This window comes from Sminthopsis crassicaudata, chromosome 3 (assembly GCF_048593235.1).
Source record: "Sminthopsis crassicaudata isolate SCR6 chromosome 3, ASM4859323v1, whole genome shotgun sequence".
Taxonomy (NCBI): Eukaryota; Metazoa; Chordata; class Mammalia; order Dasyuromorphia; family Dasyuridae; genus Sminthopsis; species Sminthopsis crassicaudata.
Window position 1 is genome coordinate 63351684 of NC_133619.1, and position 15239 is coordinate 63366922.

Genomic DNA, 15239 nt, shown 5'->3' on the forward strand with positions numbered 1-15239 from the left:
ATTGTGTGTTTGTGTGGGTGTGTGATGTCAATGTGTGTTGTGTGTGTGTGTCTGCGTGTGTCTTCCCCGCAAAGGCAACTGCCGAGGTCAGCCTCCCCCTGCCACCTGCAGCTCAGGCAGGAAGTCGGGGCTGGAGAAGTTGCTTAGAGCGCAGTCCCTCCTCCAGCCAAGATCCTGCTCAAGAAAGACCCTAGCGGCGTGTGGGGTGGACGCTAAGCCCGAGGTGGGGAGGCTGAGTGCCCTGGTCCCTTGACCAACCTCGTTTTCATCCGGTTCCCTATTCGAAGAGGAGGCAGTCTGATAATGTTGTAGTGGGGGGGGGGGATGACCCTGGGATGCATTCTGACCCATAAAGGAATGATGAACTCTTTCTTCCCATTCCCTGCGGTGGAGAGCCTCCATATAGAGTACTATGGGTATGTATATGTTCCCCAGAGGTCGGGGCTAAGGAACCAATTTTGGAGAATCTGAGGGCAAAGGGAAGGGGGGAGACCTGGCTTCTATTTCCAGCTTGGTCCCAGTTTACAGGGGAGTCTGGGATGAGTGCCATTTTTCATAGTGCTTCAATCTCCCCTCCTTAAATGGGGATGACCCATAATAGGCATGGCACATCCCTTCCTGACCCCTCCCAACATCACCATCTCCTTCTAAGAAGCCCCTCTTGGCCGAGGAGAGGGACTGCTTGAGTCTCTGGGCTCAGAGACAAAAGGGGCCCATTCCTGGAATCTCCCTTCCCTAGGGAATCAGTTGGAGGAAAAGGGGGGGAGGGACAAACAGGGAGGGACCTTCCCAGTATCCAGATCATCAGGTGGTAGGGGCAACATGAGCGGGGAAGTTTCCTCCATCCTCCCCTTCCCCCGCCTCAATAGGCCCTCCAGCCACAGCAGCTGTCAGGAATTAAGGGCTTGAGGCTGCTGGAAGGGGTGGGGGCAGAGCGGGAGAGTGGTGGAGGGCAGTGGTTAGGGAGAAGTCTGGCTGGACAGCAGGAAAACAGCTGGGGGCTGGAAGCAGTCTGCGTCAGCAAGCCTTGTCTGACCTTGACCCAACTCTCTGCAGACCCCCCACTCACCTCTTCTCTCAGCAAGCAGGACAATGGCATCTTTGGCCTAAGGGACTGAGATGTCATCCAGAAAGAACAGACTAGAATAAGAGCAGTTCAGGACAGAATTCAGACAAAAAGTATATTTCCAAGGTAGGAGGGAGAAATGAGAGGGAGAAACTGTCCCAATTAAGCCTCTTTTGATCCAGGCAAAAGCAGTGTGCTTTCATCCTGGAGACTAGGGATGCAAGCTATTTATTAATATAGAATCATAGACTTTTAGTGCTACAAGTGATCTCCAGATCACCGGGCTCATTATATAGCTGAGAAAACTGAAATCCAGGAAGGGAAGTGATTTTGTTATTAGAAAACTCTTCAAGACTAGATCTCTCCTAGGGTAACTCAGGTAGAGTGGTCACCTCATTATTTGTTTCCCTTCTAGAGATAAGACAAGTATCCTCTTGCTCCATTTCAACAGTCTTTGTAGGTCTGGAGACCAAAGTCTCTTAGGGATTCTTTTTTCTCCTTTCCCTTACCCTAACCCAGTCAAAGAGTTGACTCTAAATAGAGGCATTTGGAGTGCCCCAGAGCCATATGGACTCAGGTTCTGAAAGACAGGAAGTGAAGTTCAGAAAGGGCATTCCAAGATCCAGGACCCCTAGTGTTACATAACCCATTTCATATCCCCATCATCTCCCCACCCTCTGTCCCTGCCCTGTGCTCTGGCCCCTATCCCAACTCCAGCCCCCAGAGCAGCAGCAACAGCCACCGCCTGAGACCACAATTACAGGGGCCACTGGGGGTGGGGGCAGGAGGGATGAAAAGCAGCAAGGAGAATAGTTCCAGCTGTGCTCAATGGGAGGGGGGGTGCAGTATACAGGGGTAGGCTGGGGCAAAGCAGGGAAATTGGGGAAGTCTAAAAGGGAAGGGGAAACAGGTGGGGAAAACTAGGACCCTCTCCATACTCCCCAGAATCAGGCCCATCCCAAAGCACAGATCATATCATCAAGCTAGGGTCTGGGGGAGACAGTTCCATTTACCCTGTCCCTCTAGACTCTTGAGTATAGATTCAAAGGCTAGGGAAAAGAGGTAACTTCATTTTTATCCTGGGAGACAGTTGCTTTAGCTCCTAAACAGCCTCCTGGACAAGCTTCTCAAAAGACAAAAGAAAAGAGGGAGTAGGGGTGTCCTTGAGCCCCAAATCTTCCTGCTTTCCTAAACTACCCCCTGGGCCCTCAGCCTCATTCATGTCCTTGGCCCTGCGCCTTGTCCTCCCCACCCCCGCCTGCTTGCATTCTCTGCTGTTCATGATGTGGTCAGACACATCTGGGGCTGCTCTGTTCTCTTCAACCCCCTTCACCTCCCTCATCCCCCCCAGTCAGTGGGGACTGGGAATATACATCAGACTCTTTAAGGGGGGAGGAAAGAGGGGAGAAATGGAGAGGTGGAATAGAGAGGCAGACCTGAGAATTAATTCCTTCCTTTACTTAACAGAAAGTTAGCTCAGAGTCCCTTACATCCTCGCATTTAAGCGATTAGAAAAAGTCCAGGACAAAAGTTTGGCTGGTGGTCTCAAAGTGGGGGGAAATAATAGCAAAACTCTTACTCCTTCTTGTCTTCCAGCTCCTTTCATTTCCCTCAAACTTCCTCTTAGCAGTGGAAATATTGTGTAAGAGCCAAGATTCTAACCTGAGACCCTGGGCTCCCTTCTGTATTAAAGTAGCCTATAACTCTTGCCTTGCTCCAGTTCCTTTTCTTACAGTAGGGAAGATGGAATCTTGAGAAGGTTAGGAGTCTCAAGGACAGACAGCAGAGAAATTCAGGGTTCCCTGGGTCCTAGTCCCAGATTGAGATGATTGAGAAGTTCCAGACAGTATGGAGACAGAAGAGGCTGAGAGGGACTGAATCAACTCCCCTCTCTTCTCTCCAGACTATCTAGAATTAGGCCCCATCAGTAGGGAAACCTAGGAGAGGGCTCCCTCTGGTGACACTAAAGGGAAGTGCAGGAGAAAGGTTAAGGAAATGGGTCATTGGGGAGGGGGGGAGAGAAGAGGAAGGGGGAGACAGATTTGCTTGTTTCTCCTGCACAGCCTGATTGCTGGTGGCCTATTCCACCTAGAATGGTTGCCATCGTGGAGTGGAGAAAGCAGACAGCAGATCCCCTCAAGAGAGAGAGAGATCCAGATTCCACCCCCTCTTTAGCCCTTCTCCCGACCTTTCCCCAAGGCCAAATGTTCCCTTGGGGAATTAGGGCTAATTCAGACTTAAACATCTGGAGTGAGGAGGCAGAATCCTCCTCCCCTCAGTGGGGAACAGAAACTTAAAGTCCCCACAGAATTCTGGTTCAAGGTTCAGGTAAAAGCAGATGATTATCTCTTGTAAAAGGTCTTGGGTTAGTGGATCAGTATCCTAATCGCCAATCTGGAATCCAGACAGGATGGTTTCTGGAACCCACAACAAAGAATTTATTTGTCCTTTTCTCCTGACTTCAGCCCGATGATAGATCCCAAAACACACTACCCCAACTCTTCTGATTTCTTCCCCCCTTTACACACACACACACACACACACACACACACACACACACACACCTCCTACTCCTTGAGTCTGGCTCACTAGGATTCTGCAGAGTACTGACTAGGATGGGGCTGATGCCCAAGAAGAACTGACCTCATTTGGTCTGATTAGAACAAGAAGATTCCAGGACTTGAGAGTCCTCTCCCCATGGCATCTATTTTAATGCAATTTTAAAACACATGACTCTGGGGCCTGTCATTACATTCATGGAATTCACTAAAATCTTTAGATCATAGGATCATGGAATCATAGATTTAAAACTGGAAGAAACTTTCAAAGTCATCAAGTCCTTCATTGTACAGATGAGGAAACTGGATCAGAGTCACACAGTTAATAAGCATGTCAGGAAGAATTTGAACTCAGGTTTCCTGATTCCAAATCCAATACTTTTACCACTAGGCTGCTACTACTTTCTCCCACACAAACTGTTTGAATCTTTGATCAAAGCTCAGGATCCTGCATGCTATTCCCCTATGGCTAGGCTTGTCATGTTTTTCATGTTTACTGTTAAGAGAGGTAGGGATATGCAACTAGCCATCATAATCTAGGAGTCTGATCTCCGGTATACCTTTCTCCTCACTGACTCCATATGGCCCTTTAGTAAATTCACTTCTGGACTATTGAGGGGCCCAGAGAGAAGGAAGAGTGTGGATGCTTGTGATAAAATATCCTTTCCTTTCCCACTTGGTTGTGAATAAAAATGCTTTATTGTCAGTCGGTATTTGAAATATATTCAAGTGGCTCATAAAGGAACTTGTAACAATTTCTGAGTCAACAGAAATGCTGTAGTATTAATAAAGTCTTGGGGAGTGATTAGCAGGGTACCTCAGATTCCATAAGAAGGAAGCAGGAGGAGGCTATGAAAATGTGGTTGAATTTAATTAAATACAATTTAGGAACAATCAACAACCAAGAAAAAGAATGAGAATGACTCCATTCTTACTTACTAGGTTTCCTCCTTGTGGCTTAGGTTTTATGGCTGATGGGAGGGAGGAACCATAAGAACATAGGAAATACCACAATGGGTAAGACCATGATCCACAAAGCCCAGTCTTCCATTTCTAACTAGAGTACAAGAGTGGTTGTGGGAAGTCTTTGCTGCCCTTTTTGCCATTGACATGGAAGTAGCACCATGTCTGTACCTTTCCTTTCCCCTTATATCACATGTAACTTTCTAACATTCATTTGTATATATTACTTCTTCCTTCCATATTGGATTGTTGACTTGAAGGCAGGAACTGTGTCATCTTTCCCCTACGTATCTGTAGTAGCTACTTAAGAATTAATTATTAAGTCAAATGTATTGAATGATTTAAGACTCAAAATCTGGGTCCACATCCTGGCAACTCACTGAGATTGTAAAATTCCTGAGGTGTTGAATGTTATTTATGGAGGAAGTTCCTCATTAAGGAATCCTTTACAAGGATAAAATCCTAAATCCAAATGACAACCGAAGACCAAGAAGTCTACTGGGAAGAGCTGGGAATTTAAGGTAACTCAGAAATTTAAGTCATTTCATCTTTCTAAGATTCAGTTCCTCGTCTGTAAAATGAAGAGGTTGGACTAGTCTCAAATACTGGGTGGTTGTTTAAGCTGTAATACACTGGATATTCTCTTTTTCCATAAACTAACACTTTCAATGAAATCAGGTTTTAGATTGCCCCCACTCCCTTTTAGTTACTACACTGGATTAAAGGTAAAGTGGAAAGAGGATTCCTACCATAAAAGAAGGCATAAAATGCCACTTTTAAGAACCTCAGACCTTGGACTTCCAGAAAAGAGGGGGAAAAGGCAGCATGGATTGAAAGTCAAAAGATCCTGATTCAAAACCCAGCCAGGTCTCAGATTTGGGCAAATTATTTTGCTTATCTGGGTCTTAAGCTCTCATCTGTAAAATGGGGGAGTGGGCCCTCAGGTCTCTGGGAGGGTCCGTGCAGCTTTCTAAGGAGAGAAGCCCTGGGAGCACAAAAGATGGTCACTCTCAAGGGTTTCACTCCAAATTTAACTCTTTCCTCCTCTCCCTTTCCCAACCCTCTATCACGATGCTAAGTGTCCCTCCTTGAGGACGTGATGAGGAAGGAGAAATGAAATAAAAAAGATTGGGGTGTGATGTAACAGTGAAGTTAAAGGCAGCAAAACACAAAAAGTACAGGGAATTTGAGACAAATAAGGACATAGAGATTATGTGAAAAAGGGAAAAGTAAGATGGGAAAATATGAAATATGGGCCTGGAGAAACTGACCACGGCTTTTTTCTCCAAATCCTCATCTGAGTCTACTTGCTTTAAATAACTTTATTAGTACCAAAAATCACCCCTTTGCTACCTCCTGTGCCCTCCCCGACCCCATCCTCCAGTGTTGCTCCCCTTGGCTTTTGTCCCATTTCCCAAACAGTGTTTTAAGATGACCCTGATCCCCACTCCGAGGCTCCATCTCAGAAGGTACTGAAGGAATTGTCAGAATTGAGCAGGGCAGGAGTTCCGTCCACAGCTTGGCCCCCGGGAGCCCTAGTCGATGTTGGACAGCCCCCTTTCCTGAGTGCACCGGTCTCTGCTTGGGCCCCTAGGATTCGGGAGCCCAGACATCCTTTGCACGAGTTCTCCACAGAGGATAAATACTCCCCCCTGAGCCCAGCAAGTCTCTGCCGGGGTCTGGCCGCCCCTGCCTGGCGACCTGAGACGCAGGCTCGGCCTCCTGAGACGCAGGCTCGGCCTCCTGAGGTCCAGGCGCGCGGGGCAAGGGCGCGTCCGCTTCAGAGGCAGAGGCTGAGCTCCTTGCGCACACGGCAGCGATGGCACTGCACCACGCAGCACCAGTGGAAGCGGCAGAAGCAGTTCTCCTCGAGCTGCACGCTTTCCTGCCGGTGCCCCCGGCCGCAGCACAGCAGGTCGCAGCCGCTCAGGTCCAGGGCGCTGCTGTTGCAGGCGCGGCCCCGCGTGCCCGGGGAGCCCGTCCGCCGGTTGGCCGAGCAGAAGTCGGGCGAATCGGCGGCGTAGAGCAGGTCGGCGCGGTCCGGAGGCTTGAGGGTGTGGCCAGCCGGCAGTAAAGCTTTGCCGTCGTTGGTCCCCATGACCCTGGAGGCGCCGTGGAAGCGCTCCAGCAGCCGGGCTCCCACCTCGCGGAACGGGGGCAGCTTCTGCCAGCAGGTGCGGAGGGCGCAGGAGCCAGACAGGCCGTGGCACTTGCATTCCGTGCGCGTGTGACTCCGGACCGCCTGCGGGGACACAGCCGGGGACACGTGGGAAACGAGGCAGGGGCAGAGTCGGACGGGAGGGGGGCCAGAGGGTCCGCAGGGAGCACGGGACGGGGGCAGCCAGAGGCACGTGGAGACGAGGCAGGGACAGACAGAGTCGGATGTGAGAGGGGCCAGAGGGTCCGCAGGGAGCACGGGACAGGGGAATCCAGGGGCACGTGGGAGACAAGGAGGGACAGACAGAGTCGGATGTGAGGGGGGCCAGAGGGTCAGCAGGGAGCACGGGACAGGGGAATCCAGAGGCACGTGGAGACGAGGCAGGGACAGACAGAGTCGGATGTGAGAGGGGCCAGAGGGTCCGCAGGGAGCACAGGACAGGGGAATCCAGGGGCACGTGGGAGACAAGGAGGGACAGACAGAGTCGGATGTGAGGGGGGCCAGAGGGTCCGCAGGGAGCACGGGACGGGGGCAGCCAGGGGCACGTGGGAGACGAGGAGGGAGAGGGATGCAATGAGAGCCAAGTGAGAGGGAAAGGAGAGGAATAGTTAAGGGGGCCGCGGGCAGGGAAAATACAGCATAGATATGCGCGAGACAGCCAGAGAAAGCCGCGGGAAGTAGGGGAGCAGCGTGAAGGGAGATTTCCAAGGGGTTACGGGAGGTGAGAAAGAACCACGAAGAAGCATCCAGGAAACATGGAGGATAGGGAAGTCAGTAAGAGAAGCATTGGGAGATGGGGGAAGGGAAAGGGAACAAAAAGAAATATCAAGGGATACATACAGGAAGGGGAGGAACCATCAAAGGGGGCAATGAAATAAAAAGAAGATTGGGAAAATGTAAAAAATAAAATAAAATAAAAAGAACATTGGGGACGTGATGAGGAAGGAGAAATGAAATAAAAAAGATTGGGGTGTGATGTAACAGTGAAGTTAAAGGCAGCAAAACACAAAAAATACAGGGAATTTGAGACAAATAAGGACATAGAGATTATGTGAAAAAGGGAAAAGTAAGATGGGAAAATATGAAAGGTGGAAAGACAGAAGAAAAGATAGGAAAATGGGAGGAGGGGAGTTTAAGAAGAGAGGATTAGAAAAAATGAAAATGAATAAAGAGAAGAGGAAAGATAAGTGTAAAAATAGGATGAGGGAGAAGACATGGAAGGAAGAAAGACAGGACAGGAAAAGAGATGAGGTGGTAGTAGATAAAGACAAACAAGAAAAAGGAAGGAGCAGAAAAAAAAGACATGAACCAATGATGAAAAGGGACAGGAATGCAGAAGTTAAGTGTTAGAGAGGTGTGGGACCATGAGATTTGGTGGGGTAAAGAGGAAAAAATAAGAGGGAGGTGAGAATGTATCTAAGAGATGCTAGAACTGGGAGTGGAAGGGGAGGTGATAAGATGTCAGTCACCCCCATCCCTTCCTCCCTTTTTTACTCTTTCATTCCAGCCCCTCATGTCCTCAGGCAGGGACTGATCATAGACTCAAAGCTGGAGCAAGGCTGGCTGGGCGGCTCACCCTTCCAAACAAATATGTGGGCCTGTCCCAACATCACCCTCTAGTTTCTTCCCCTTCCCCTCCATCCCCTGTACAGGACCACAAGAGGCCCAGCTGTCATAAACGGGAATGTAAGATGAATGCGTAGGGGAAAGTTCCAGGGCATCCTGGAGGCATGGAGTAGGGGTGGGACCTACAGCTGAGATGGGAACCCAAGAGTTCTAACTTCCAGTCCTCCTAAGGTGGGAGTTTATATCAGGGGCTTAAAGGTGGTGAGTTTGATTGGGGATGATGAGTGATGGGAGACTGCAGGACTGTAACCACATGAAGTGAGACTGTAGATTAGCTAAGGTCAGATGATCCCAAAGGAATTTTAACAGTCAAATCCTGGGGCCTAGTACTCCTGTTTTCCAGTCTACTTTATCTTCCCTCCTTCCCCCTCCCACCCATCCTAAGTTCCTCAGAAGGCAATAATATATCATTTCTCTCTGATTGAATGATAGTCCCTTGGTGTTCGTTCCCATTGTGAAAGGACAAATGGTGGGGAGAAGAAAGAGAAATGAGGAAGGACAAAGGTGAATTTCAGTATAATGTGAGAATGGAGGGCCAGGCCTGGGGGATGTAGGGATGTAGGGGGTGATGGTTAGGTGTAGTTAATATTTGGCTGAACAAAACAATTCGACTAGAAGAAACTTTTGAGATCAATAGCCCAGCGGCTTCATTCTACAGATGACAAAAATGGCTCACACAGAGTTTAGGTGATTTACCTTAAGTCTCATGAATAGTAAGTAGTTTGATTCAATATTCAAAGTCATGCCCTCTGACTCCATAATCTGGCTTCCCTCAAGATTCAGCTCAAAGCCCACCTTCTGTGAGAGGCTTCTCCCTAGCCCTCCAGCTTCTACTCTGTAGGTATCTTATATATATCTAGTGGGTATTTACATGTTATCTCCTTGATTGGAATTCAAGCTCTTTGAAAATGGGGACTGTTCCAGGTTGGGAGCAGGGCAGGATGGGGAAGGAGTACCTAGTACATAGTAGGTGTTTAATTAAAGGCTTGTTGACTGATTGACTAGTTGACTCCTTCAGTCAAGGTAAGCTTAGCTTGACTGGGATTAAACCCATTGCTCAACTTCACAGCCCTTTGTCACTCCCCAACTGGCTCAGCCCAGCCCTGAGGTCCTACCCATTATCCTTCATCCTTCCCTTCTCCTCCCAGGTCCCACCCCTAATCCCCAGCCCCCTTTTTAGGCGGATTCTTTCATCTCTTCCACTCTCAGCCCGGCTTCTCCAAGCTCATTTCCCACACCCTGCTCCAGTCCCCACCCCTTGTTTCCTGGCATTCCAGACCCCCCCCCCCCACCTTACCCCATCCCAATCCCTCCTGGAGTGCTCACCAGCCGTCCAGCCTCATTGTTGTGCAGCTGCACCAAAGCCCGGATATCACCCCGTCCCCGCTTATGACGAGCATCCATGAAGAGTCGGGACTTCTCATCCCCGAAGTCCACGTCGTCCCCACAGCCCCCCCACTCCCAGGCTGCACTGCCATCCAAAGAACTCCCAGGGCCTGGAGGACCCGGAGTTCCAGAGAGGTTGGGGAGCCCAGGGGGCCGTGGTGGGGCCCGTCCACGGGGGGCTTGGCAGCCACACTGCAACAGCTCTCCCATGGAACAGGCCTGGGTCACTGCATGGCTGGCTCCAGCTGCTGTGATGGCAAAGACGAAGGCTGTCTCCCGGATATCTGAGGGGATAGCCAAAGAGGGTGGGAGTAGGAGAAAGGGAAGTTAGGAAGACAGTACTCTGGAGGCTGGGGTCAGGGCACCAAGGGATGATGGAGGAGGGGTTAAGTAGTCTGGGCCTACTGTGTCAGGAGACTGAAATCCACTGTAATTGGGCTGGGAGTTGGGGTTCAAGTCAGGCCCTTTTCTCTCCTCCCCAGGCTGTAAACCCTCTAGTTTTGTCAATCTCAGCCCCTAGGGAGTGAGAGCTCCCTCCTCTTCCTCCCGCCCCCTACCCAGGCCCAGAACTCCCACTGACCCTGCTGCAGGATTCGCCCAAAGGCCTTGCTGTGGCTGGAACAGTTCCAGCGTCGGAATCGGAACTGGAACTGGCACTCCCTTACACCTAGCCGGGCACCCCGTGCCAGCTCCGCCACCAGCTCGGGCTCAGCCTGACACAGTTCTGCCTGCCGTCCTGCTAGCCGCCGAGCCTTCCGGCAGATGCTGGTAGGGTCCATGACCAGGGGGCTGCCCACAGCCCTGGAAGGGGCAGAGAAGTAGCTGGGTTGGGGAGGTGCAAGGACAATTCTTGGACCCTCCCCCCCAAGGCGAACGCTTGTCTCAGGATCGTAGGTTGTAGACAGACGAGGGAAGTTAGAGATTATTGTCACTTGACATATAAGAAACTGAGGCTCAGAGAAATAAGATGATTTATTCAAGGTAGAAATGGAAGTGGAAGAAGTAGATTCAAAGTCAGCAGTCTTTGATACTAATGCTATAATGTTCACTCTGTCAGTCTCTGTCTTTGTTTCTCTTTCTGTCTGACTCTGTCAGTCTGTGTTTCTCTCTGACTATATCTAAAAGATAGATGGATGGAGAGAGAGAGAGAGAGAGAGAGAGAGAGAGAGAGAGAGAGAGAGAGAGAGAGAGAAAAGAGAGACAGAGAGAGAGAGGAGAGAGAGAGAGAGAGACAGAGAGAGAGAGAAAAGCTAATTCAGAGGACTAGGACTTGAAAAATGGGATATAACAACTGGGCTTCTAAAAGTGACAACATTGACCAAAGGTTCTGCCTGTCTTCTCTAAGAAGCTGGGAAAGGACTAAAAGCAAAGAGGTTAATTAGTAGGTAACCCTAGGGGAGACTAAGGGAAGGGAAGGAATGACATACATTTTGACATTTGGATTTTATCCACATCTATAACATATTGGATTGCATCCAATTAATCACTTTATATTTACTGCCTATATTATTATTCAATGCATACACTGGATTTAATGACAAGAGATTTGGGTTTAAACTCAGCCTCTTATTAGCTAGTCTCTTCAGTTCTCTGTAAAATATACTTATTTCTAAAGTTCTTTCCAGCTCTGCAGTGATACACAGCTGTGATTCACCACAATCTCAAGAAAATCATAAGCAACAGAATAACCAACCCGAAGGGCAAAAGATGTATGATGGACATAAATAGAACTGGGTGCTGTCCTTTTTAAATTTTCAGTGACTTCATCAACTCCCAATGAATTCAACTATCATCTCGGTGCATGACTCGATGTTCCATAGCTATGATCTCTCCCCTAAGCTGCAATTCATCATCTCCAATTATCTGCTTAATGTCTCAAACTCGACATGTCCAAAAGAGAATTCAGTACTTTTCTCCTAAGCCCATATTTCTCTTAACTTTCCTACTTCAAGGACACCACCATTTTTCCCACCACTCCCAATTTACCATCTTCAAATCATTCTCTACTATCTATCTCACTAACCTCTAATCAGAACCTTCATAAACCTTTCACCTTGACCCTTGGGTCTCTATCCATCCACTTTCTCTCCTTTCCAATCTGTCTTTCACTAAGCTGAAAACTAATACTAAAATTGTACTAAATACTAAAAAGTACAGGTCCGGCCATGCCATTCCTCAGCTCAAGAAATGTTCATACACTTACTAGCTGTATGATCCTGGACAAGTCATTTACTTTCTGTCTGCCTCAACTTCTTAAGCTATAAAATGGGACTCACAATTGTGCCTACATGCCAGGGATGTTGTAAGCATCAAGTGATACATTTGTAAAGCACTTAGCAGTGTCTGACATATAACTGGCACTGAAGAAATGCTTGTTTCTTTCCTGATTTCCAGAACAGTTAGTGCCCTCCAATTAATTTTGCATTTATTTTGAATATATGTTGTATTTATTAATAGAATGTAAGCTCCTTATGGGCAGGCAATGTCTCAACTTTTGTACTGAATTCCCAGCATCTAACAAAGTACCCAGCATAATATGCACTTAAATGCTGATAGGAGGCAATTAAATGCTTATTAATTGACTGGACAGTCAGCATATTACCAGCAGGTTATCAATGATGACTTGCACATGAGAGATAGTGTGAAAGCTATGGTGGGAACATCAGGATTGGAAAAGGAGGTGAGTCATGTTGTGAGAATGAAGATTAACAGATGTCAATTCCCAATGCTACATCAGTATCTTGAAGATACAAAAAGACCTGCCTTAACTCATACAGCACACTGAATGGGTTCTCTATTTATTTATTTTTAGACACTCATGGAGGAGCATAGAACAGAATTGACCTAGTCACATAATAACTACAATCAGCCTAGCATTTTAAGACTTGCAAAATATTCTCTCAGAATTCTGTGAGGTAAGTGATACAAAGAATATGATCTCCCTTTTGTGGGTAAGGAAATGTTACAGCCATATTTTAAAACCAAATCTGCTAACTCCAGTGTTCTTGCCACCATGTGTGTGTATGTATGTATGTACACATATATTTATGGTATGTATATATATATATATGCACACATATATACACGTTTACATATTATATATACACATTTTATGTGTACTTACACATATATTTCTGTGTACATATTTATATACATGTATTTATATATAATGATGTATAACCTTTATATACATGTATATATGTGATTGTGCACATACAAACATATGTATATGAATGGGAGAAGAACCCAATACTTTGGTCCTCCTGAATCCCTGGGCCTCAGTTTCCCCACCCGTAGAAGAATACATGTACCTGCTAGATTCATTCAGCTCACTGCCTCTCACATTTGGATATGGACTTGTTCAGACCAATGTTAAGAAGAAACCTCAAGTCTGAGCCCACTCTCCCTAGACTCTGAGATGGTATAAGGAGAGAGTTTGTCCCCACTGTGTTGGAGGGAAATGTTTGTATTTCTATTCTTGCTATATCTTTAAAATAAATATCCCTTTGTAAATGCCATTTTTAAAACAAAGAATTGATTAGACTAGGTTATCTCTAAGGTCCTTTTTAGCTCTAAAATCTATAATCCCTTAGTCACAAATCAATACAAATAGAAGAATTCTTGTTGGTTTCTTCACATATAAGTCTAATCCTGCCAAACGGCTCAGAAGGTACTTACATTTTTGCCATCTTCACTGAATATAGCTCAGTGCTGGACAGGCAATAGGTACTCAATAAATGTTGCTTGAATAGCATAAGGGAGATCAGATTTTGAATTCATCAAAACCAGAATGAAGAAAAAAAAAAGCCACCATGAAGGAAAAATGTGGAAGAAACTGACAAAGTTGTTAGGGACTCTGAGAGGCTGAAGAAATTCAATTCAATTTAATTTAATTCAATTAAATATATATATATATGTATATATATACATATAAATGAATATATGTGTGTGTATATACATACATACATATATATATATAATATATTCAGTCCCTATTACTTTGAAGACAGTGCAAAGGACAGAAAGACTAAAATGTTGACAAAGAATCTGTGCCCTTATCTTCTGTTGAGTAATACCACATGTAAACAAATACAAGATAATTTGAGGAGGAAGAGACCACAAATATAAGATAATTTGAAGAGAAAGAGACTACCAATGAATCAGAATGATTGACAGGAGAAGTGGCAATGGAGCTGGAGCCTTGAAAGAAGCTATGGGTTCAAAAAGTAGAATGCAAGATCCTTGAGTTCAGGAAAACTCCTTTTTAATTTGTAATCTCAATCTAACAGAGTGCTTCTTACCTACTTGAATACATAGTAGACACCCAATAAATGCTTGTCAACAGATTCAATAGGAAAAGAACAGGAAAGGGAATAGGGATTTACATAGGGCCTACTATGTGCCAGGCATTATACTAAGTACTTTTACAAATATTATCTCATTTGATCTTCACAACCATCTTGCAAAATGAGTGTCATGCTTCCCCATTTTACAGTTGAGTACATTAAGGCAAACAAATTAAGTGACTTCCTTAGCATCACAGAGCTAATAAGTGAGACCAGATTTAAACTCAAATCTTCCTGACTATTCAGTGTATCACCAAGTTGTTCCTCAAACTCTACATCAAATAACCCAGTTTGCTGAAGGGAAGTAGCATGAAATGTCTGAGAAAGTAGATCAGAGCCAGGATGTAAAGGTTTTAAATATCATATTGAGAAGTTTGGATTTTTATCTTAAAGGGAACCAAAAAAATTTTTGCAAAACAGGAGAATGATGTGGTCAGAGCTGTGTTTTAAGATTTGGCATCTCTATGGAAGATGAGAAAAGTTAGAACAGGGTAGAGGCCAGAAGCAAGGAAAATCAGTTTTAGGAGGCCATTATAATGGTTTGGGAAATGGGAACCTGGATGGAGATGTGGCCATGTGGATGGAGAGAAAGTGACTCATGGAAAAGAAATGACAACACTTGGGAACTGACTGGATGTGGGAGAAGGGAGAAGGAGGACTCAGTGATGATCCCAAAGTTTAAAACCCAGGTAACATAAGTCATGCCCTCAGTAGAAATAGGGATGTTTACAAGGTAACTAGGATTGAAAGAGGAGGTAATGACATTAAAACTGAGTTCCCAATAGAAAATCTTCCGGAGGCATAAATATTCAACGGACAGCTAATACTTCAGGACTGAAATTAGGAGAATACATAGGGCTGGAAATACAGATTTGGGAATCTTCAAATGATAACTACTAGAGTTAATGAAATCAGAATGAGAGAAGATATAGAGAGAAGAGGGTCCAGGAAAGAGTCATGGGTAACATCAAATAGTTTCTATTGTTGTTAGTTATTTCAGCTCTCCTGACTTGATGATCCCATTTGATATTTTCTTAGCAGAAACAATGAAGTTCTTCACCATTTCCTTCTTCAACTCACTTTACAGATGAAGAAACTGAGACATACAGTGTTAAGTGACTTGCCCAGAGTCACAC

At 46.1% G+C, this 15239-nt stretch overlaps 1 protein-coding gene across 1 annotated transcript in view; it reads right to left on the reverse strand.

Annotated features, from left to right (window-relative positions):
* Positions 1-5889: 5889 nt before the first annotated feature.
* The window catches only part of WNT6 (Wnt family member 6), a 29785-nt gene continuing 20435 nt past the window's right edge, over positions 5890-15239 (reverse strand). The window contains exons 2-4 of the mRNA XM_074298726.1: positions 10338-10558; positions 9698-10041; positions 5890-6829 (exon numbers count right to left, since the gene is read on the reverse strand). Coding sequence (XP_074154827.1) covers positions 6368-6829; positions 9698-10041; positions 10338-10558 — 1027 coding nt within the window. The 3' untranslated portion in view covers positions 5890-6367. The remainder of the gene's footprint in view (positions 6830-9697; positions 10042-10337; positions 10559-15239) is intronic.